The sequence below is a fragment of the Triticum aestivum genome, chromosome 6B, assembly GCF_018294505.1.
Source record: "Triticum aestivum cultivar Chinese Spring chromosome 6B, IWGSC CS RefSeq v2.1, whole genome shotgun sequence".
In the NCBI taxonomy this organism is placed as follows: Eukaryota; Viridiplantae; Streptophyta; class Magnoliopsida; order Poales; family Poaceae; genus Triticum; species Triticum aestivum.
Window position 1 is genome coordinate 533,117,841 of NC_057810.1, and position 25,120 is coordinate 533,142,960.

Here is a 25,120-nt window from a genome sequence, read left to right on the forward strand (position 1 = left end):
GCTTGCATGTTGAATTTATAGAGTTCTAAGTAGTTTCAATGCTCAATAGGGCCTCTAGGCATCCTTATGAGTAGTTGCTATCAATCTTATGAAGTTTTGTTAACAAAATTTGTGTGGACTAAAATTTTCAGAATTTTATCTATAGGAATAAGATGAGTTAATATAATTTTTCAGAGTTATTGCTGATATGGTTAGTCATGATCTTTTCTAAAAACCTGGGTGCTACTTAAACTTATTTCTGTAAACAAGAACAAAAGAGTTCGTAAAAGTTTTTCTTTATCACTTTCAGTTTATCAACTGAATTGCTTGAGGACAAGCAAAGGTTTAAGCTTAGGGGAGTTGATACGTCTCCATCGTATCTACTTTTCTTAATGCTTTTGCTCTTGTTTTGAACTCTAATTTGCATGATGTGAATGAAACTAACACGGACTGGCGTTGTTTTCAGCAGAACTACCATGGTGTTGTTTTTGTGCAAAAATAAAAGTTCTTGGAATGGAACAAAACTTTTTGGAGAATTATTTTAAAATAAATAAAAAATATTGGAGCCAAGAACCATCGGAGAGGGCCCCTGGCTAGGCACAAGACACCAGCCCCCCCCCCCTCTGGCGCGCCCTGGTGGGTTGTGCCCACCTCATGGCCCCTCATACCCTAATTCCAGGACTATAAAATCCTATTTTTGGAGAAAAAAGTAGAGGAGGAAGTTTCATCGCATTTCACGATACGAAGCCGCCGCCACCTCCTATTCTTCATCGGGAGGCCAGATCTGGAGCCCATTCGGGGCTCTGAAGAGGGGAGTCTCCGATCTTTGTCATCACCAACCCTTCCTCATCGCACATTCCATGATGCTCCCCATCGGGAATGAGTAATTCCTTCGTAGGCTCGTTGGTCAGTGAGGAGTTGGATAAGATTCATCATGTAATTGAGTTAGTTTGGTTAGGGCTTGATCCCTATTATCCACTATGTTCTGAGATTGATGTTACTATGACTTTGCTATGCTCAATGCTTGTCACTAGGGCCCAAGTGCCATGATTTCAGATCTAAATCGTTTATGTTTTCACAATTATATCTATGTTCTAGATCCGATCTTGCAAGTCATAGTCACCTATTACGTGTTATGATCCGTAAAACCCAGTGTGACAGTAACTGGGATACTTTCTGGTGATGACCGTAGTTTGAGGAATTCATGTATTCACTATGTGTTAATGAAGGAAATATGCCCTAGAGGCAATAATAAAGTTATTATTTATTTCCTTATTTCATGATAAATGTTTATTATTCATGCTAGAATTGTATTAACCGGAAACTTAGTACATGTGTGAATACATAGACAAACATAGTGTCACTAGTATGCCTCTTCTTGACTAGCTCGTGAATCAAAGATGGTTAAGTTTCCTAGCCATGGACAAAAGAGTTGTCATTTGATTAACGGGATCATATCATTAGGAGAATGATGTGATTGACTTGACCCATTCCGTTAGCTTAGCACTTGATCGTTTAGTATGTTGCTATTGCTTTCTTCATGACTTATACATGTTCCTATGACTATGAGATTATGCAACTCCCGTTTACCGGAAGAACACTTTGTGTGCTACCAAACGTCACAACGTAACTGGGTGATTATAAAGGAGCTCTATAGGTGTCTCCGAAGGTACATGTTGGGTTGGCGTATTTCGAGATTAGGATTTGTCACTCCGATTGTCGGAGAGGTATCTCTGGGCCCTCTCGGTAATGCACATCACTCAAGCCTTGCAAGCATTGCAACTAATGAGTTAGTTGTGAGATGATGTATTACGTAACGAGTAAAGAGACTTGCAGGTAACGAGATTGAACTAGGTATTGGATACCGACGATCGAATCTCGGGCAAGTAACATACCGATGACAAAGGAAACAACGTATGTTGTTATGCGGTTTGACCGATAAAGATCTTCGTAGAATATGTAGGAGCCAATATGAGCATCCAGGTTCCGCTATTGGTTATTGACTAGAGACGTGTCTCGGTCATGTCTACATAATTCTCGAACCCATAGGGTCCGCACGCTTAAGGTTTCGATGACAGTTATATTATGAGTTTATGAGTTTTGATGTACCGAAGGAGTTCAGAGTCCCAGATGAGATCGGGGACATGACGAGGAGTCTCGAAATGGTCGAGACGTAAAGATCGATATATTGGACAACTATATTCGGACTTCGGAAAGGTACCGAGTGATTCGGGTATTTTTGGGAGTACCGGAGAGTTACGGGAATTCGCCGGGGAGTATATGGGCCTTATTGGGCCATACGGGAATAGAGGAGAGAGGCCGAAAGGAAGGAGGTGCGCAGCCCCATCTGGTCCGAATTGGACAAGGGGTGCAGCCCCCTTTTCCTTCCCCCTCTCCCCCTCTTTCCTTCTCTCCTACTCCAACAAGGAAGGGGGGAGTCCTACTCCCGGTGGGAGGAGGACTCCTCCTGGCGCGCCCCTCCTGGCCGGCCGACCCCCTCCCCCTGGCTCCTTTATATACGGCGGCAGGGGGCACCTCTAGGCACAACAACACAAGTTGATCTTCGTGATCGTTCCTTAGCCGTGTGCGGTGCCCCCCTCCACCATATTCCACCTCGGTCATATCGTTGCAGTGTTTAGGCGAAGCCCTGTGTCGGTAGAACATCATCATCGTCACCACGCCGTCGTGCTGACGGAACTCATCCCCGACACCCTGCTGGATCGGAGTCCGGGGATCGTCATTGAGCTGAACGTGTGCTGAACTCGAAGGTGCCGTACGTTCGGTGCTTGGATCGGTCGGATCGTGAAGACGTACGACTACATCAACCGCGTTGTCATAACGCTTCCGCTTACGGTCTACGAGGGTATGTGGACAACACTCTCCCTTCTCGTTGATATACATCACCATGATCTTGCGTGTGCGTAGGAAATTTTTGAAATTACTACGTTCCCTAACAGTTAATGCTTTGTTCCAGTTCTCTATTAAAAGGAGGCCTTAATATCCCTTAGTTTCCTTATGGACCCCGCTGCCATAGGAGGGTAGGACAATAGATGTCATGCATCTTCTTTTCCATAAGCATGTATGACTATTTATGGAATACATGCCTACATTTTATTTATGAACTGGAGCTAGTTTTGTATTGCCCTAGGTTATGGTTGTTATATGATGAATATCATCCAAAGAATTCGCCGATCCAATGCCTACGAGTTTTCCACATATTGTTCTTGCTAAGTTACTACTGTTGTTGTTACTTTTACACTTGCTACAAAACCATTGCTATCATTGTTACTGCTACTATCACCGTTACCACTGCTATCAAAATTATCATGCTAATGTGCTACCGATCACTTTGCTGCATATATTTAATATACAGGTGTGGTTGAATTGACAATTCAGCTGCTAATACTTGCAAATATTCTTTGGCTCCCCTTGTGTCGAATCTATAAATTTTGGTTGAATACTCTACCCTCGAAAATTGTTGAGGTCCCCTATACTTGTGGGTTATTAGCCTCACCGTCGTCCACCTCCTTGGTGCTCTCGGCACGACGTCGTCAACGCGGTCAACAACGATAACCATCGAAAGAGGACTGTACTTGGAGAGGCTGATAATTGTGACCCACGAGGTCCATGGTCGCACACAAGGAAGTGTCTCCTTATTACACGCAAGAAAAATGATTCCTCCCCCCTGCTAGCTGGGACCCACCAGATTTGAAGGCTGACTTGTGGGCCTACTAAGTTGATGCGTCCGCAGGGCTTTGTCAACTTAGTCAACAAATGATTCTAGCAGCAGTGACCATTTGATGTTAATCCAACAGTTGTGTTGCTTCTTCAATCTTTGATCTTCTTGCTCCTCCGTCCAAACCAGCACTGGCAGGACCGCCTGCTCCTGCCTCCAGCGGTTGGCTATGCTATTACGCAAACCTCACAGCCCCAACATACTCCCATTGTTGGCCAGGCCATCCCTCTACTCACTCACACCTCCTATTATTCTCCAGCGACGGTAGCCCCCCACTGCAGCCAAACCAGTAAACCCTCGTACTCCCCTCTACGTGGGCAACCACGGCCACATCTTCCCAGCTCCAGCTCGTTCCCTTCCTAGGCCTCGTCATCTTCCACCACCTTGGTGCTCTTGGTATGTCATCAACGTGGTCAACGAACGACAACCATCGGAAAAGGACTGTACGTGGAGAGGCTGACAACTGGGACCCACGAGGTCCATGGTCGCACGCAAGGAAGTGTCTCCTTATTACGTAAAAAAAATAGTTTCCTCCTCCTGACAGTCGATCCCACCAGCTACATCTTCTCACGCAAGGAAGTGCCTTCTTATTACATGCAAAAAATGATTCATAACTCTGACACCTAGGACCCACCAGCTATATCTTTGCACGCAAGGAAGTTACTCCTTATCCCCCCTGACAGTTGGGACCCACCAAGTCGAAGTGTATGTAGCATTATTTGTCGGGTCACAAACATGTACGTATATACTGGTCGATCAGTCTCATGAACCGAGGCCGTGTAAGGAATGTCACATGTCGTAGTAGAGCCCCCTATGTACCATTTCAGGCAGTCTCGTTTAAATCATGTACACGTACGTATAGCCACACTACAAAAATATGCCACGTATGCACGTACGGGCGGGGTCTCGAACGCGTACAACTAGAGCTCGTGTACATCGAGAGGCAACGTACGGTTGCACTGGACAGCAGCAGTGGTGTCGTGTTCATTGATAGCCAACCGGCTAAATCAGAATGGAGGAAACAGTGTCGTGTTCACTGGGAGCCAAGCGAATGGGTCGGAATGTGTTTTGTTCATCAGGAGCCAAGCGACTAGGTTGAAATGCATCCTATTCATCAAGAGCCAACCGGCTTGGAAGGAACAACCGAAACAGGGTCATGTTCATCGGCTGGGGGTGTGGTGTACCACAAAACAGAGGAAACAGACTTCTGTTCAACCACCTACGATCAAAACAGGGTCTTGTCCAACGGGAGGGGTGTGGCATACCGAAAAACAGGTGAAATAGACTTCTCTCCAACCACATACGGTCGAAATGGGGTCCGGTTCATTGGGAGGGGTGTGTGGCATACTGCAAAACAGATGAAATGGACTTCTCTCCAACCATCTATGGTCGAAACGGGGGCCATGGTAGAAAAAGTTTTCGTTCGGGCCATAATGTCAAGTGTCTTTTTTCTATATTGACTGTAATGATATCTGGTGAACATTCATTAGGAGTCCAATCCTGACAAACTCACCCAGAACCGTCAGATCTAAATATGACGTTCGCAGTTTCTGCCCAGCACTCCCTACAAATTAAACAAACTGTCATGACAGATTTGTAAAATGTCACATCCAACCACATAAATTGTTGTCTAGGTTCACACTTGCCATCCTTCCTGGTGACTATTCGCCAAGGATTGGGGGTCCTATTATGAATAGTCTAAACATTATGGAGGTACTCCCTCTGTACACTAATATAAGAAGTTTGAACTACAAAACGTCTTATATTAATGTACAAAGGTTATAAAAGATAGCAAAACTGAATCTTCACTTCATCTGTGTGGTTTCTATTTAGCAACTAACAAGAGCGCTGCCTTTTCATTAAGAAGGGAGGAATATGTACAAGGCCATATGTGGTTGCCCTTCCTATTATAGACAAGAGGTGCTTTCCTGGCTTTAGCGAACTGAAGCCCTTAATGCGTTACACAAATAGTTCTGAAGGTAAATGCAGGGAAAAAAGGTTTGATACAAGCCTCAAAAGGCCCTTGGCTCACAAGCCGCAACTAAACTTTAAGTGTGGATAAGATCACGAGGACAACCATGTATGCTTAAGTCACCAAGTAAGTTGCCACCATCCCTGAGCGCTTGAGGATGTGATCAGAGCTTGTTGCAAAGCACGTCAATCGCCTCCGCCACCCGCGGCTTGTTCAACGATCTCCATAGTTGTAAGAATATAGTCATTTTGTACAAAGCATCAGTCCGGGTGTTTGATAAAATAGCCTTCAATCAAGGCTTTGTTATGGATTTTCCACAAGTACCAGGTCATAGCTGCAAAAAGAATCCATGTAACATGTTTAGGGAGACCATACAATCTCCCGCTGAGTGTGTGGAACCGCAAAGGACGTCGGTGCCCAACTGCATGAGGTAACATCCCTAATGTGGCCACACCTAAATTGGGCCATGATACAGGAAAAGAACATGTGGTTACCGTCTTACTAAGCACCACAAGGAGGGCAGAGTCCATCCCCTAGACCATGTCTCTTTTGAACTTCGGTGCCAGACGAAAGCCTGCCACGGACTAGTTGCCATAGGAAGATCTTAGTTTTGACTAGTAATTTGGCCTTCGAAATGTCCATGGCCTGAAATTGGGTTGCTCCAAGATGCATAGCCTTGTATAAGGACTTGGTCAAAAATTGACCAAAGGATTCAAGCTTCCACCTAAAGGTATATGGGTCTACCAACGGGCGAAAACCACTTAGCTAAGATGCAAGTTGTAGCCATTCAACCTCGTCCATTGGGCCTAAGGATCGATGAAAAAATGGACACCACTGTCGATTCCTCCATATATCACTAACCAGGGCATTTGGTGCATAGTAGATCGCAAAAAGTCATTGGAAGTCAAGTGCGAGGGGATTCGGACCAAGCCAGAGGTCAAGCCAGAAGACTATGGATTTATCGTTACCAATGGCATGAACTACACCCACCCGAAGTAGATGCCAGACTTTAGAAATGGATCTCGAGAAGACGAACATATGGTTTTAGGATACCGTGGACACAGGGGTTGTCGGTAGATATTTGTGTCTGATAATATCGAGCCAAAGGCCACCTTCCCCGGTCAAGATCTTCCAGGCCCATTTGGCCATTAAACACCAATTCATGTGTTTGTGTCAAGGATACCTTGGCCCCAACCTCCTTAGGGGCACATATGGTACAACAGCGCACCATATGGTATTTTTTCTTACCTAGTTCTTTACCCCAAAAGAACCTCGAGCGAGCGACATCAAACTTTAGAGTGAATCTAGTCCTAAAGAAGAAAAAACCCCGTGATGAACATCGGTAGGCTGGACAAGCAAGCATTGATCATAGCCAACTTTCCTTCGGAGTATTTGTATCTACCTACCCATGGTTCAACCCAGCCAGCCACCGTGTCGGTGAGATACGGGAAGTCTTCGATCGTGAGGTGTTTGTAAGTAAGCAACATCCCTAGATATTTAACAGGTAGAGATCCTAGTTTACAGTTCATCATGTGAGCAGCACGCAACTGTCCTCCAAGCTCCCCTTAGTGACATACACCTCACTCTTGTCGAAATTGATCTGAAGTTCGGACATGGACTCAAAACACATCAGGATGAACTTCAAGTTCATTAAACTGAATGGGACATTCTTGATAAGAATCAGTGTGTTGTCAGAATATTGTAGATGCATGATTCCATCTTCCTTAATAGCTGGGAACACTCCCTAGATATGGCATGCTCTCTTAGCACACTCTAAGATAACATCCAGAGCATCTCCGACTACATTAAACAAGAGGGGAGAAATCGGACCACCTTGCCCCTCGAGTTATGGAAATAGTGGTCTGCCTCCCCATTGATATTCATGGCAGTTTGTCCACCTTTAACCAATTGCATGATCCAACTCACCGAGAGTGGATCAAAGCCCTTCTGTCGCATAACGCCTTCTAGGAAGTCCCAGTTAACACAGTCGTAAGCCTTCTCGAGTTCATATGTGCAGAATACAACACCTCGTGAAGAACCAGAATGCCTTCGAGTATGCTTCTTCCTCGAATAAAGGCCGACTCACTATTTGCCACCAACGAGAGACGGGTAGTAAACCCTTTCACAAGTAGTTTGTAACCTACATTGATCAAAGCGATGGGTCAGAAATGCTTATTAAGATTCGCTCCTGAAACTTTAGGAAGCAAGGGAGCAGTCACTGTAACACCTTTTCTTAACTTGTAATGCTACACCTACGAAATAATAGTTACGTAATTAACGTAATGAACAACATGGCGGTTTGTGATTGGAGGTGGGGGAGGAAGAGGCCCATCCTCCCTGAAAACAGGGGGGAGATAGAGCATCTCCAGCTGTTGGCCCCCCTAGGAGGCTTGAAAATCGCCGCCTGGGGGCGAGCCGGCGCTAATATCGGTGTTGGGGGCAATTGGGTTCCCAGCCGCTGATATCGACCCATTTCTTCGCAAATGTGCCTGCTTTTTGGCCCAGTTTCAACGAAAAAACGACCCGATATCGGTGCAAATTGGCCCATATTCACCGTGGTTCGGTGTAAATTCAACAAAACTAATTTTTTTTATCACATAGTTCATCACAGAAAATCAATATAAATCAAATAGTTCAACAACAAATAATTCAATGCAAATTATATAGTTCAACAAATAAATACTCACATTTCATCACACGTTGAGCTAGGCATTGCCCTTGAGCCTCCATAGGTGCTCCACCAGATCCTGCTACAGTTGTTGATGCACCTGTGGGTCTCGGATCTCCTGACACATATTAAGGAAGGAAGTCCAGGTTTCCGGTAGCTGGTGATCAACTTGCGCAAGAGGACCCTGCCTGTAATATGGTTCAGTGTCAAACAATGGCTCTTCCTGCTCGCTCTCAATGATCATGTTATGCAAGATGACACAACAAGTCATGATGTCCCACATTTGATCTTTCGACCAGGTTTGAGTAGGGTACCGGACAACAGCAAATCGAGATTGGAGCACACCAAATGCCCGCTCGACATCCTTCCTGCAAGCCTCCTAAACCTTCGCAAAGTGGGAGTTCTTGCTTCCTGGCCCAGGGTTTGAGATAGTCTTCACAAATGTAGACCATCTCGGATAGATGCCATCAGCTAGGTAGTACCCCTTATTGTAGTGCCACCCATTGACCTTGAAGTTCACCAGAGGAGAATGACCTTCAACAAGCTTGCAAAGACAGGGAGCACTACAGCAGTTGATGTCATTGTGAGTTCCTGACATACCAAAGAAGGAGTGCCAAATCCAGTGGTCATGTGTGGTCACTGCCTCAAGTACCACACTGCAACCGCTTTTGGCACCTTTGTACATCCCCTGCCAAGCAAATGGACAGTTCTTCCATTTCCAATGCATGCAGTCGATGCTTCCAAGCATCCAAGGAAATCCTCTTGCTGCATTCTGTGCTAGGATCCGAGCAGTGTCTTCAGCATTGCATGCTCGCAAGTATTGCCGTCCAAACACTGCCACCACTACCCTGCAGAACTTGTAGAAACACTCAATAGTCGTGGACTCGACCCTGCACCCATAGTCGTCGAGTGAATCACCGGGAGCTCCGTATGCAAGCATCCTCGTAGTTGTCGTGCATTTCTGGGTTGTGGTGAATCCAAGTGTGCCGGTGCAATCCTTCTTGCACTTGAAGTAGCTGTCGAACTCCCGGATGGAATTCATAATCCTGAGGAAAAGCTTTCGGCTCATGCGATAATGGCGCCGAAATACTTTGACGTCATGCAATGGAGCGTCGGCGAAGTAGTCGGAGTAGAGCATGCAATAGCCGTTCAGCCGCCCCGGCGCCGAGCCACCTCGCCGCGGCTTTTCATTGCTTGCAAGCAGGCCGACGAGGGCGGCGAGGACCATGAGATGCTCCTCGTCCTGGTCGTCGGCATCGGCTTCCTCCTCCAGCAACGCCACAAGCGCCTCCTCGTCATCCAAATCCATCGTCGAGCAGACAAATCGCCGAACACCTCGAGGACGTGGTGGGCGCACAACTGCCGGTATTACCGCCCCTGCGCGGCCGGAGCGCCAGAAAACTCGCCGGAAGGTGCTGGAGAGGTAGCCGCGGCGAAACCTTCTCTCTTTTCTGGCGGGGATGGCCTATCTAGCGGTGCTGGGCGGTGGGAGGCGCCGGGATCGGCAGGGTAGTGGCCGAGCGCGCAAGGTGGGGGCGAATCTGGACGATTGGCTTGACTTTTCGCCCGACAGGGTGGTCCAAGCGTGTGTTTCCCTTCCGCGGGAGCCCCCGAGCGCCCCCCGGCGCATTGGGTTCGGCCTGGGATCGCCGGGCCCAAAAACGGACCGAGCCGGCGGATTTCGGCGTCTTGGGGGCGCAACTCATTTTTTTTTTCCGGCGTCGGTGTGAAAAAAGGGGGCCTCTTGGGGCTTTACATAAAAACGTTCGTAGCTGCTCTTTTTTTTTTGAAAAGACGTTCGTAGCTGTTCGTAGGTCTAGGATTATTGTTTCTTGACCTTCCTGCTTGGCGGTTGGTTCATTTATCTTAACCTTGAAGGTTTCGCTGGCCCCCGTGTGCAAAGAGCAGTGTTACTCAATGATTGGAATCGATCAGCACGTCACCGTAACACTTTTTCTTTAACATAATACTTACCAAACTGCGTCAGTGGCTATATTATTCACGTAATAATCGCATGAAGACTGATGCTGTGATACGATAGAGACATGACAGGCTCGATCGAAGTGTTTAGGACAAACTCCTTCAAGGCATACGTACACTTGAAAGATTAATCTCTGATCTCCCTTCTGCCGACACGTTTGACAATTAACTATAGACGGAATCTTGGGCGCCATCCAGATTGCCTGTGACGGGGGAGAATTTTTAGCATCGGTCTCTTTCAGCGGCGTTGGCGCGCGATTTGAGAGCGAACGAGTGTGCATCTTGTCTATTTCTTCTTCTTCTTCTTTTTTTGAAATTTCTTCTTCTTCTTTTTTTCTGAAAGGTTGCACAAGACCGACTTCAAGAGATGCAGGTGAGGTGCACTCCTCGTACTAATCTCTTTTTTTAAGGGAATACAGTAGTAAGATTTACTACTAATATTAACACCTTGAAGCTGGTAACAGAACTCAAAAAAATGCAAAATGGTCGCCTAATCGTTTTGACTTTGCCGGGCGCCCGAAGGCGAGACAACACGGCTCTGCGCCCCGACACAGGCGACGCCGTTCGTCAACCACACGTGCAGAAGCGGACAGCACCTCGACGGCGATACGCTGGGCTGCGTCCGGGTCAGTCAGTCAGTCAGTAGCGCCCTGTGCGACGTGCGTGTAGAATAGACGCGATACCTACGATTCGCGCTGCGAACCAGATCCGCGAGACTGCAACCGGCCTGCAGGTGCACTCCACACGGGCACCAAAGTTTCATTTAATAAATAATTAATTAATCGAGAGAAATAAAGGAACATCCGTCTCGGTCGCATCGTCATAAACCGACACGCGGGCCCCGCGTAACTGACCCAAGCACGGCTCATTCCCGCCCCGCACGTGCGCGGGCAGCCTTATCTTTCGAGCACCCTCGGGATCCTCTGCGGCCGACGACACAGTAGGTGCTCCTCGCTGTTGCTCAGAGTCGGACTGGAGATCTGTCAAGCCAGATTTGCGCTACAAATAAAACAAATCGGAAGCTGTTTCTTTGCTCAGATGTACGCGCTCTACACGTCGTGAATGATGCATTCTCATACGGTGGTTCTAGGCTACAGCAGTTGAGGTGCAACCGCACAAGATCCCGCGGCAACCACTGCCCAGCTGTACCCGATGGCACCCTCGTGAATAACCGCAAGCTACGTGCCTTCTCTCCGTGCCCGAAAAACCACACGTCGTTAAGCCCCGCCGGTGCCTCCTTTATTACACACTCCGGCGCGCCCCTTCCCGCAGCGACGCTGTGAGTTCGTATTCGTAACGCCCCCCTCCTTCCACTCGCCAAGAAGCGCGAGGCAGAGAGAGAGAGAGAGCGGGCGAGCGAGAGCAACCGCACGGATGAAGGCGGAGAAGGCAGCGGTGGCCGCGGACGCCGTCGGGGGCGACGAGTGGCGGTGCCGGAAGCACCCCGCGGCGAGATCCGGCGGCGGGGTGTGCCCGTACTGCCTCCGCGACCGGCTGCTGCGGCTCTGCCCCAACTGCGCGCGGGTGCGGCCCTGCCCCTGCACGTGCGCCTCCCCATCCTCCTCCTCCTCGGCGTCCGGCGACGCCGTCGGCCGGGTGCACAGCCTCATCGAGCGGGAGCACCGGGTGGCGCGCTCGCGGTCCGTCGCCGCGTCCTCCTCCGCCACGATGGCCTCCGTCGCGGCCTCCGGGAGGCGAAAGGCGAGGGTCTGGGGGTGGGCGCCGTTCTGGAAGTCCTCTGCCAAGGACGGGGGCGCGGCGGAGGAGGAGGACGAGGAGGAGAGGCTGGGGCTGGCGAGGTCCAGCTCGGTCTCCGCGACGGCCGTGGAGGCGAAGGCGGTGGCGGCCAAGGCGGCGGCGACGAAGGCGCGGTGGGGGTGGCACTTCCCGAGCCCGATGAAGGCGTTCGGGCACCGGAGGTCGTCGGCGAGCATGCCGGAGCGGGGGTGAGATTCCTCACCACCAGTGGGGGGATCTGTCTGTTGCTTTTAGGAGGTGGTTATAATATAATCAATTAACTATATGGGGGTTCTTCTTTTCCACTTTTGTGGCTCGCGTGCTAATGTGCTATGATGTTTAAGCTAGATTAAAACTGAAAGCCTGTGATTTGGGCGCAATGCGCTCAATTACCCTTTGGGCGGCGTCATTTCCTCCCTGCTTTTGTTGTCCCTTGGTGTTGTGTCTGTACACTTACTGCTCCACCGTGTAGTACCATCAAAATTGGACATTTTAAGCTCCCATTTGATCTGCGCTACTTCCTTGAATTTTTGGTATTCAGGATAAAAATTAGAAATCCCAGGCATGTGAGACAGTTAAACACGATGGTACCAGCACAACATCGAACAGCAGTTAAGCACGACGGCACCACTATCATTAGCGTGTATAGGAAAGGTGAAAAGCACCAGTGCGGCGGTGTTCATTGCTCCATTTATCTAGAGCTTTTGATGTTATGTATGGAGTGGGGGTACTAGGTGAGTAGTACGTGACGGGATAGCAGCTTGTGTGTCGTGCACACTGGTCTAGTCGTGCTGCTTTGGGTGGAGCAGGTTCAGGACTAGGAATAGGCGGCTCGAGCGCAGTGTCCTCGTCTCGCCGACATGTGGGCCCGGGCAGCACACGCTCGCCTACGTTGCAAGTGGTGAAGGAGAGGACCCTTCGCTCTACTACCTGGTCTAGTGCACTGGCCCTGTCGCCCGCCGCTGGCTGCACCCGCTGCCTCGACGGCAAACGCAGCGCATTGAGCTGTGAGCTGGTTCACCGCGGGCTGGTGTTTCAACTCCCGTCGAAATCATTTGGAGCTCACTGTTTGCACCGATGAGGTAATCATTGCTCGACAGCTCAAGCTTTGTTCGTGGAATCTTTCGGAGAAGATTGCACTTCTTCCAGAAACGAAAATGTCTCGCTTCGTCACCACTACCAGTATTTGAGCTGTTCACCGACCAAGAATAAATCATCATACAGGGAAACTGCTGTAGAGATAAAATGTAGTAGGATTAAGTGAGTCAATATCTGAGCTGCTCACAAATCTTTTGCCGAGCAAAAAAGAAAAAAAAAACTGTTGAGCAATCAGTAGGTTGCGAGTGAGAGTGGCACATTCGTCGCAAGCGTCCGGGGACGCGGACCCTCTGGTGGCTCGACGCGGCCGGTAGGCGCCACGTCCTCGTCGTCCCGAGTGTGGACGTCCGATGGAAGCGCGTCGATGGCGACGAGCCTTCCCCCCTGTGCGCCCCCGTTGGACTCTTGCTCGCGAGCTGTGTCACCCGCTGGCCGCTGCGGCCGAGCTGGAGAGCGTCGCGTCACGCGGCTGCTTTACTATCCACAGTTTCACTGATGCAGGGCATTCCGGTGAGGCCAACGTTACACGCCTGCTGGTCCTGTGGTTCAGAATCAATCAGATCCCCGCGCTAACGTTCAGGTTATAGATTTTGTTTAGAATGTGCGGGAAATGCCATCGTGAAGCACTGTTGGCCTGGCCGGAAACCTGGCCCCCTCCAAGCATAATCGTGTCGTGTGAACAAAACGTGCAGGTAGTAGTAGTACAAACCATTGAGTTGGCCCTAGCGTAGATGTCTACTGCTCCTACTGTATACGGCAGACGCATCGAGCGACCATGGCTGACCGCTGCCGTTGTCTGGTCCTGGATCGCTGCCTCAAAGCGAAATGGACCGACGCAGCTTTTGTCCATGAGTACTCTACATGGCAATCGATTTTTCATTTTATCAGACAACTCACCCAACCGAGGGAGGAAAAAGAAAAAGGCAGGGACAATTCATTCTGACACCAACATGATATTGGCTTGCTCGTCAAGGCTGCAGTACGGCAAAAGCCCACGCCGCTGTCCGATTCTATCGTCCGTCCGTTTCCACTCGATATCGAGGCCCTACGACGAACAGCGGGCCAGGTAGAGAGGTCTAGAGCGCAGTCCATGTTCCAGATTATAATTAGAAAACGGTGACACCCTCCTTTTTTTTCTGTTATAATAGTACAAGTGCAGCTCACCTGTCCACAGTGGGCGATTATCTCAGCGGGGACTTTACAGGTCAAAGCAGTGGGGTTCATGATCATGAATAGAATAAGGGCTCAAAAGATCGGTGATTTACTTACTGCGTGTTTCGGTAAAAAAAAAAAAGGTCCTGCGGCTGGTTACCATGCTAGAGCATTCCCCTTGTTGGCCAAATGAGGCTTCTCCTTTCAGACGAAATGTGTGTTTCTTTATGGTTCCTACTTCAAAGCAGCTCATAGCTACAGGCCATTGCAGCAGAATTTGCCCTTCTTCAGTATATTGCACTATGGACCAAATAGATTTATTTCCTTTTACACACCTGGATTTGCAATTAGGTGATTATATACATGTATTGTTACCAAAACTTGCACCTCCACTATGTGGTGCACAAACTTGAATGGAAATTTTGAAATGGTAACACAAACATAGTATGCCCCATTCATACTGTGGACTGATGATCAGTCTTCCTAGGTCCAATTCCTGTTGTACTTATTCTTATGTGTCATCTAGGTGTCTCTATGCCTTCCTGGTGGGCGACTTTCGTGGATAGCTTGATGATCAACGCTCATTTATCGGCATTTAGCTTATCACAGATTTTCTGACGGCACAATCACCCGAAAACTTCCTTTTCTGTTGTTCTATCAGGTACACATACTTGAGTACACGATACGTTATTCTCTTTCGTTGAAAGAAACATATTTCTCTTTATTCTTAGCTGTGGTCTATGCTGAAAAGGAACTATTACTACCATGCTTGTGACAAGTCAGAGAGTAAATAACCAGATGACGGATGGAAATAGCAAACATGTATCTCTTTCTAGCACAAGTGCAAGGGCACATGACAGGTTCCATTGCGGAGTTACAGAAGAACAAAATACATGCCCAATCGCCATCAGAGACGCTACTGAACAAGTTCAGGAATAAACATGCTGTACCTATTGATCAATGGGGCTCCCATTCCCTCAAGTGTCGCGCCCTGGAAACCATAAGTACACAACGTCAACAGCGTGGAACGAAAAACACTCTCCGAGGCGCACATGCTACCAATATAAGCAGGCCAGAAATGCATTGAAACAAACAATTAGGCATCTGAGTTCAGCTGAATTGCATTTACCATTTTGAAGAATGCTCTATGCCAAGGCCATTGCAGGTAAGTATCATTCCCTTAAATCTTGAAAGGTACTCCTAAAATACAGGAAAATATAGCAAACTTAAACAGAAAGCAAATAGAATAAGAATCAGAAATCTAGTGAAGAAAAGCTCTTACACGTGCAGTATATTGATTGACCTCGTAACAGCCAGAAAAGTCGTACTCAAGCCGTGTAATTGGATCACTTAAAACTGGAAAGACAATATAGTGCATTAGGTAAAAGAAGTTTTAAGAATTGTGTGTTTGTGAAGTGTGACCTTGCCACCATTCTTATCGGTACAAAATAGAGAGGGACAAAAGGTATCATCGGTGCCTAAAATAACAGATTTGAACAGTACTTTTGTAAGCCTCGTTGATCTCCTGAAATTTAGCTGTGACATCATCCTCGCCCTTATGCTTGTCGGGGTGCCACTTCTGGAGATGAGACACCACTTACAGTGAGTTGATCTATAATTTTGTTTGGGTAGACAATACATAGTAGTAGTTCGCAGAAGAGAAGCAGGGCATAAGATTACCAACGCTAATCTTCTATAATTCAGTTTGATGTTGTCGTCAGATGCATCGTAATCGACCTCCAGAACTTTGTAATAGTCCTGTCATCACAGATGAGCTCTATGAAATGATATAAACGATAAGATGAACTAAATGGACAGGTGAGTATAACTATGCAAGAAAGTATACTGCGACCATTTTCCTATACATGAATGGCATGATAGTCCATAGGACCACATCACACTTGAGTCGTACTCCCTCCTTAGTGTCAAAAACGCTATTATATTATGGGACGGAGGAAGTAGATGATAATGCATATTCAGGGTATGCATAAGAAGTCTACAGCATAGCAACAAACATCGGCAAGGAGTGCTCATGTCACAGTCAACGATCGATCCAAAAGTTTGAATATTTGGAAACAAAATCTCATAGTAGGTGGCAATTACAAACGATAAACATATTCAGCCGAAGCAGCAGAGTTTTCCAGAAACCTAGTTTCTGCAACTGAATGCAAAATTCTTCAAGCGCCCAAGCAAGCAAATCGATTAGGCGCACAGAGACCACGAATGCATCGATCAGCTTTCAACACAAATCGGACTAATTTAGGTAGGCAAGGTGAACCTAAACAGGGGTGTTGCCTTACGCATACCAAACATGGATGAGCAACATACGATTGTTGGAATTTCACCAACCGCTCACCACAGATCAGTATGCCTAAATTTAACTACCATACATAGTCTACAGCATAGCAACAAGGATCCACAAGGTGTTCATATCACAGTCAACGATTGACCCAAAAGTTTGAGTGTTTGGATACAAATTCCCATAGTAGGTGGCACTTGCAAACGATAATATATTCAGCCGAAGCAGCAGAGTTTTCTTGAAACCTGCTTTCTGTAAGTAGATCAAAACTTCTTCAACCACTCAAACAAGCAAATCGATCAGGCAATAGATGCATCGACCAGCTTGGGCTAATTTACGTAAACAATGTGAAGATAAACAGTGGTGTTGCCTTACACATACCACACATGGATGAGCAACAGATGACAGTTGGAATTTGACCAATCGCCCCCTACAGATCAGTACGCCTAAATTTAACTACCAACCACCAAAGAAATAGTCTGCTCCCCCCCGCGAGGCCAAAACAAACCAGTATACTCATTCCAGTAATCATAAACCAACTGGAGCTACAGATCCATGAACCCCTATGATACTCTCTCTCTCTCTCTCTCTCTCTCTCTCTCTCTCTCTCTGTTGAAGACGGCAAGAACAACGACCGGAGATTATCCTACGGAATGGTTTCTGCTCACCTTGTGGAGAGGCTCCTCGATTGCTCCGTCCATGCAGCGTAACAATTCATCACCCCCGGCCTCTCTGTGCCCCGCCCGTCGGTCCTCGTCCCGCTGCGCGCGTTGGGGGGTCCGGATTCGGCCTGCCCAAGGGAGGGGAGGATCGCGAGGCCGGGGGTGGGTGTGGGTGGGATCGACGGGTGTTCTTCTTCTCCCCTCTCCTCTCCTCTTTTTTATTCTCCGCTGTTTATTTTTAAGAAATCCGTGGTGGATAAAGAGGGGCAGGTGGTGACGTGGATCTCGGTGTCCTTTCGTGTCACGGAGCGTCCCCGATTGCGTTTTTTTTTGAGGGATGATTGACTTTGTCGCCGATGCAGGCCTGGGCTTTTGCCTCGTGTGTGTGGCTCGCCGCTGCAGACTTGGGCTTTTGTATGCCATCAAATGTATTCCTGGGAAAATTCACTTTCTTTCCTGATAATTTAATTTTAGAAATCCTGATAATCAAATATTATCCTTTAGATTACAGCAATTCTTCCCCTGTTGTCAAAAAAGGAAAAAAAACAGTAGTTTTCCCTCTTGTGACATTTGAGGCCAGCAACGAGGCATGATAAAAGGGAGCCGGATCCTCTAACTTAGAGAAGGGAAGTCACAGTGCTACAGTGCACCTCTAGTGTAAAATGAAGAAGGAATATTACAGACTATTAGCAGGTTATTTACTTTTGGTAATTACTGTAGATATAAAAAATCCAAAATTAATTTTATATCACCATCAACTTGTATGTATATAATTACTATAAATGTGCATACTAGATCTGTAATTTAAAAATTAATTTAAGTTATTTTAGCCTTAAGTGTATGGATTAACAGAAGGAAAGTTAGGGTACTGTAGCTTCTCTAACATCCCTTGTGTATGTTAGAGGATCCAGGTCCTGATAAAAGTACCGAACGACACAACACTTACAAAATAGAATGTGGCTGGAACTTACAGGATGAGGTTTACACTTAACTCTGCAAAGTCACAGCCTTACAGGGTATATCTAAAAGGGGGGGCATTCTATTCCCAGCCAATAGGTCAGTCTTGAAAGACAATTTTGAGGAGTATGTATATATATATATATATATATATATATATCCTAAGAAAGGTGCAAGCCTATACCAACAAGTAAAAAAGTTTCTGGCAAAACAGGCGTGTAGGGTGTGTCAACTCAAGTATTCAACTGCAGCTCAGCATGTTCAAGAACTTCGGAGTTGGAAACGATGGTGTCCCAAATATCATTTACCGGTGAATCGTCACATCAAACGACCAGCATATTGTGCTCTAGGGTATTTTTGTTGCAGCTGGGGCCACTGCACGAAGAACTGATCGGCCATCCGTAGCTTGTACAACAGTAAACCACTTAACGAAAGCTTCTTCACTCTTGCGATACTTTCAATGTAGAAAATGGAGGACCATCCCAGACCAAGCACCTGCAAGAATATAGCAATTAAGTACTCGATAGAAAATTTTAAGCATTGCATTGACTTGGTATTCAGGACAAAAAACAGTGTTATCATTGGGTTTCTGGCAAACACGGATTTATAACAATATTGGCATCCTACTGTCCTAGTTTTCGTTCTATGATGAACAAAAAGGTACTACAAATGTTGTGGTGCTTCGAACATAAATCTTGTACTGAGCTATATAGAACATAGGATGTAAAGTTACCTTCAGAAGAAAAGCTGACGCACATAGAGGGATGCATGTCCCGGGACCATTGCAAAATATCTACAAGGGTGTTGCAAGCAATTAGTATAATTGCACTTGTATAGCATAATGGGTGCTAATAAGTTTGAAGAGTGCACACCACTTGTGGTCTGATTCTTATTATTAGCCACATAGCATGCAAAATAGCACACAGTGTTGTTGCAATAGAGGTAATGTAGGATTGGCCCACTTCACGGCTACGATATATCTGCATGAACTCGGCGTTCTCGATGATCGTTTCTCTATCACCCTAAAAAGGTATAATTGGTGTCAGACGCAAAACTGGAATTACTTGCAAAGAATATCATAATTTTATATAAGCAGGGTAACTGACCTCCATATGAATCAATGACTTCTCATAGACCTGTGCCTTTGGAAGGCTCATGTTATCAGTAAGTGCAGCCACATAGTACCTTGGCGTAAACCGTTCCTTCTGAAGCTCAGTTACAATATTCATCATCTCTGCAGTATGCCCTCCTGCAGAACGAACATGAAAATTAATAGGTGAATGTAATGATACATTCTGTTGTGGGTAGTTTATGATTACATAAAGACAACCTAATAGTTTCTTGGTGAATACGTAACTGATACTTCTAGTTGTGCTTATGTAAGTATACTGTGATCAAATGTATTGACAGGAAGATAACAACATTTGGACACATAATTGGGCTCTCAGAACAAATATACACCTGCTTAGTCCTAAATGATTATTTGTACAAATAAATATCATATTTGCACTAGAACCAGACATAGACCGGTGCAAACTATGCAGAGACAAAAACTTGGAATGAAATGTATCCCATGGTGAGGGTGGTAGTTATACCAGCACATTGGCAACAAGACAACAACAGCATCATTTGCAAGTGAAGTGGGAGGAGGTAGAATCTTTAGCTTGCAAACCTCAGTACAATATCGAGTCCAGATACAAGAAAAAGGAAAAGGAAATCTACAACATGTGGAGAACATAAGCTGGTGCTTTATAAAGCTACAAGTGATTTCTTAACTCTGACAAGAATCAGTTGCAGCAGATTGGATGGTGTGTTTCATCAAACTTGCATAAGGAGTACACTTCCAGATGTCTAAATAAATAAGTACAATATATACAAGCTAATTGGCAAATAACCCAGGTGTCTCGTTTTAAAAAGATGGTTTGGTCTGTGTATGAATGACCCGTATGGCATGGGGAGTAGACTGAATTTTATCCTTGGTCAAAGATTGCAATGTGTTATCCCTAAAATTTACAAATTGGTAGCACCCGCAACACAACTGCACAAATGTTAGGAGAGTAATTGTCGATCATGGTAACAATTCCCGTTGGAACTTACTACCCTGTCATCTCGGTGCAAGTGCAACTCAAGGCATCGCTTTGGACATTGTTCTCTGTAGTAAAATTGACAATTTCAGTTTGAAGGCCAGGATGTACTCACCAGACCCGAGGACGATGAGACACCGCAGCCCGGGGACACGAGACCTCGACGGCGGTAGGCCGCTGCGGCAAAGCACGTACGCGACGCGGACGGCCAGAACGGATACGAGTACTGGAATAGCACAACACGCTGCCGCGAAGGCGTCGAACCCCATCTCCATAAGCGGTGGAGATGGGGTATGAGATCTGCGTGTGCGTGCTGCCGATCAACAGCGGCGCAGAGCTGGTGGCGGTGAGGGCGCTAGATCCCCAGTCTCACCGGCAACCGCGCGCGGCGTCGGAGCAGGGGAGGGGACTGATGGGGATGCTCGCCGGCCGGCTCCCGATGGCGGCGTCGGCCGAGGGAGCACGAGTCTTTTTTTTTTTTAGTGGTGCCGAGGGAGCACGAGTCGGCCGCGAGGGAGAGGCGTCGTATTTGGGCCAGCCCAGTTAGGCTAGTTCCAAACTTCCAATGCATTGGTGAGGTGCTAAGCACATTAAAAAATTTAGCAACTAAAGCCCTCAATACATAGGTGTTTAATTTATTGGTGCTAAGCATCCTTCATTTAATAATTTTGCAACTAGAGTTCTTCATGCATTGGTGAGATCCTTCCAATTTAAGTGTTTTGCCTAGGTTCTCATGCTTGGCATTGTTTCTTCCTTGGTCACCACACTCATCTCTCGCCTCTTAATTTGTTGGGGAACGTTGCAGAAAATAAAAAAATTCTACGCTTCACCAAGATCAATCTATGGAGTTCATCTAGCAACGAGAGAGAGGAGTGCATCTACATACCCTTGTAGATCGCGAGCGGAAGCGTTCAAGAGAACGGGGTTGAGGGAGTCGTACTCGTCGTGATTCTAATCACCGATGATCCTAGTGCTGAACGGACAGCACCTCCGCATTCAACACACGTACGGCTGGGGAAAACGTCTCCTCCTTCTTGATCCAGCAAGGGAGAAGGAGAGGTTGATGGAGATCCAGCAGCACGACAGCGTGGTGGTGGAAGCAGCAGCGATCTCGACAGGGCTTCGCCAAGTTCAGCGAGAGGGAGAGGTGGTACGGGGGGAGAGGGAGGCGCCAGGGACTAGGGTGCGGCTGCCCTCCCTCCCCCCTCTTTATATAGGGGGCCTAGGGGGGTGCGCCGTCCCTGGAGATCCAATCTCCAAGGGGGGGCGGCGGCCTAGGGGGGGACTTGCCCCCCAAGTCAAGTGGGGCGCCCCCCCACCCCTAGGGTTTCCAACCCTAGGCGCAGGGGAAGGGGGGCGCACCAGCCCACCAGGGGCTGGTTCCCTTCCTCTTTCAGCCCACGTGGCCCTCCGGGATAGGTAGCCCCACCCGGTGGACCCCCGGGACCCTTCCAGTGGTCCTGGTACAATACCGGTGACCCCCGAAACTTTCCCGGTGGCCGAAACTGGACTTCCTATATAGAATTCTTTACCTCCGGACCATTTCGGAACTCCTCGTGACGTCCGGGATCTCATTCGGGACTCCGAACAACTTTCGGGTTTCCGCATACTAATATCTCTACAACCCTAGCGTCACCGAACCTTAAGTGTGTAGACCCTACGGGTTCGGGAGACATGCAGACATGACCGAGACGACTCTCCGATCAATAACCAACAGCGAGATCTGGATACCCATGTTGACTCCCACATGTTCCACGATGATCTCATCGGATGAACCACGATGTCGAGGATTCGAGTAACCCCGTATACAATTCCCTTTGTCAATCGGTACGTTACTTGCCCGAGATTCGATCGTCGGTATCCCAATACCTTGTTCAATCTCGTTACCAGCAAGTCACTTTACTCGTACTGTAATGCATGATCCCGTGACCAAACACTTTGTCACATTGAGCTCATTATGATGATGCATTACCGAGTGGGCCCAGAGATACCTCTCCGTCATACGGAGTGACAAATCCCAGTCTCGATCCGTGTCAACCCAACAGATACTTTCAGGGATACCTGTAGTATACCTTTATAGTCACCCAGTTACGTTGTGACGTTTGGCACACCCAAAGCACTCCTACGGTATCCGGGAGTTACACGATCTCATGGTCTAAGGAAAAGATACTTGACATTGGAAAAGCTCTAGCAAACGAACTACACAATGTTGTGCTATGCTTAGGATTGGGTCTTGTCCATCACATCATTCTCCTAATGATGTGATCCCGTTATCAATGGCATCCAATGTCCATAGTCAGGAAACCATGACTATCTGTTGATCAACGAGCTAGTCAACTAGAGGTTTACTAGGGACATGTTGTGGTCTATTTATTCACACATGTATTACGATTTTCGGATAACACAATTATAGCATGAATAACAGACAATTATCATGAACAAGGAAATATAATAATGATCATTTTATTATTGCCTCTAGGGCATATTTCCAACAGTCTCCCACTTGCACTAGAGTCAATAATCTAGTTACATTGTGATGAATCGAACACCCATAGAGTTCTGGTGTTGATCATGTTTTGCTCGCGGAAGAGGTTTAGTCAACGGATCTGCGACATTCAGATCCGTATGTACTTTGCAAATATCTATGTCTCCATCTTGAACATTTTCACGAATGGAGTTGAAGCGACGCTTGATGTGCCTGGTCTTCTTGTGAAACCTGAGCTCCTTGGCAAGGGCAATAGCTCCGGTGTTGTCACAGAAGAGGGTGATTGGCCCCGACGCATTGGGTATGACTCCTAGGTCGGTGATGAACTCCTTCATCCAGATTGCTTCATGCGCTACCTCCGAGGCTGCCATGTACTCCGCTTCACATATAGATCCTGCCGCGACGCTCTGCTTGCAACTGCACCAGCTTACTGCCCCTCCATTCAAAATATACACGTATCCGGTTTGTGACTTAGAGTCATCCAGATCTATGTCGAAGCTAGCGTCGATGTAACCTTTTACGACGAGCTCTTCGTCACCTTCATAAACGAGAAACATATCCTTAGTCCTCTTCATGTACTTTAGGATATTCTTGACCGATGTCCAGTGTTCCTTGCCGGGATTACTTTGGTACCTTCCTATCAAACTTACGACAAGGTTTACATCAGGTCTGGTACACAGCATGGCATACATAATAGACCCTATGGCTGAGGCATAGGGGATGACACTCATCTCTTCTATATCTTTTGCCGTGGTCGGGCATTGAGCCGAGCTCAATCTCATACCTTGCAATACAGGCAAGAACCCTTTCTTGGACTGATCCATATTTGAACTTCTTCAATATCTTATCAAGGTATGTGCTTTGTGAAAGACCTATGAGGCGTCTCGATCTATCCCTATAGATCTTGATGCCTAATATGTAAGTAGCTTCTCCAAGGTCCTTCATTGAAAAACAGTTATTCAAGTAGGCCTTAATGCTGTCCAAAAGTTCTATACCATTTCCCATCAAAAGTATGTCATCCACATATAATATGAGAAATGCTACAGAGCTCCCACTCACTTTCTTGTAAACGTAGGCTTCTCCATAAGTCTGCATAAACCCAAACGCTTTGATCATCTCATCAAAGCGAATGTTCCAACTCCGAGATGCTTGCACCAGCCCATAAATGGATCGCTGGAGTTTGCATATCTTGTTAGCATTCTCTGGATCGACAAAACCTTCCGGCTGCATCATATACAGTTCTTCCTTAAGATAGCCGTTAAGGAATGCCATTTTGACGTCCATCTGCCATATCTCATAATCATAGTATGCGGCAATTGCTAACATGATTCTGACGGACTTCAGCTTCGCTACGGGAGAGAAAGTCTCATCGTAGTCAACCCCTTGAACTTGTCGATAACCCTTAGCGACAAGTCGAGCTTTATAGATGGTAACATTACCATATGCGTCTGTCTTCTTCTTAAAGATCCATTTGTTTTCTATCGCTCGTCGATCATCGGGCAAGTCTGTCAAAGTCCACACTTTGTTTTCATACATGGATCCTATCTCGGATTGCATGGCTTCAAGCCATTTGTTGGAATCTGGGCCCGCCATCGCTTCTTCATAGTTCGAATGTTCACCGTTGTCTAACAACATGATTTCCAGGACAGGGTTGCCATATGTAACATCCCAAATTCTCAATTTGGAATGTTATACATAGATCATCATTGCATATCATATTTTGTTGCATCTTTGCCTCGATCCTAGAAATTCTATGCAACTCAAGGACCCACGGAGAGAGTTGGGGATTTCATTATTTTCTTATTTGAGTTTTTCTCAAATTTTGAAAATAGGATCATTGATTTTATTTATTTTATCTTCAATTATTTCTACTACTGAAAATTCAGAGAGGGACTAAAATGACTTTCCCAAAATAAAGAAATAATGAAGATTTAATAAAAAAATCAAATAAGATTTATTTTGGAGTTTTCGCCTTTTATTTGAATTTAGGAAAAATGTGCGGTTTTCAAAATTGCATTTAGGCCCCAAATAAATGTTCATCTTGTCCGGCTTGATTTTAGAAGCCGCGGAAAATTTATTTCGGGATTTTTGGAGTCTGTTTAGTATTTCTTTTTCTTTTTCTTCTGCGCGGAATTATTAAAAAAAACGCAACCGACCTACGGGCCGTGCCCGAGCGGGACTCCGCCCGGGGGCGCCTTTAAATAGCGCTGCCCCGAGCCCCCCCAGGCCCAGCCGCCTGCCCCGCCTGCCCACCTCGCCGAAACCCTAACCCTAAACCGTGCCCGCCGCCGCCGCCAGATCCGCCGCCGCC

The 25,120-nt window shown here is 46.8% G+C and overlaps 3 protein-coding genes across 3 annotated transcripts; 1 reads left to right on the forward strand and 2 right to left on the reverse strand.

Moving 5' to 3' along the window:
- Positions 1–11,578: 11,578 nt before the first annotated feature.
- Positions 11,579–12,599, forward strand: LOC123134373 (uncharacterized). Its single transcript, XM_044553638.1, has one exon. It carries the CDS (start codon positions 11,710–11,712, stop codon positions 12,283–12,285), a length of 576 nt encoding a protein of 191 aa, XP_044409573.1. The 5' UTR covers positions 11,579–11,709; the 3' UTR covers positions 12,286–12,599.
- A 2,531-nt stretch (positions 12,600–15,130) lies between these two features.
- On the reverse strand, positions 15,131–17,543 carry LOC123137833 (chaperone protein DnaJ). Its single transcript, XM_044557679.1, has 6 exons — positions 17,290–17,543; positions 16,003–16,080; positions 15,826–15,901; positions 15,605–15,678; positions 15,452–15,522; positions 15,131–15,313 (listed from the first exon to the last, which is right to left on the reverse strand). The coding sequence occupies exons 1-6, from the start codon at positions 17,320–17,322 to the stop codon at positions 15,280–15,282; spliced, it is 366 nt and encodes a 121-aa protein (XP_044413614.1). The 5' UTR covers positions 17,323–17,543; the 3' UTR covers positions 15,131–15,279.
- A 611-nt stretch (positions 17,544–18,154) lies between these two features.
- On the reverse strand, positions 18,155–20,834 carry LOC123137834 (UDP-N-acetylglucosamine transferase subunit ALG14 homolog). The gene is made up of 5 exons (XM_044557680.1): positions 20,440–20,834; positions 19,347–19,489; positions 19,113–19,262; positions 18,974–19,033; positions 18,155–18,735 (listed from the first exon to the last, which is right to left on the reverse strand). The coding sequence occupies exons 1-5, from the start codon at positions 20,597–20,599 to the stop codon at positions 18,559–18,561; spliced, it is 690 nt and encodes a 229-aa protein (XP_044413615.1). The 5' UTR covers positions 20,600–20,834; the 3' UTR covers positions 18,155–18,558.
- Between the last annotated feature and the right edge of the window lie 4,286 nt (positions 20,835–25,120).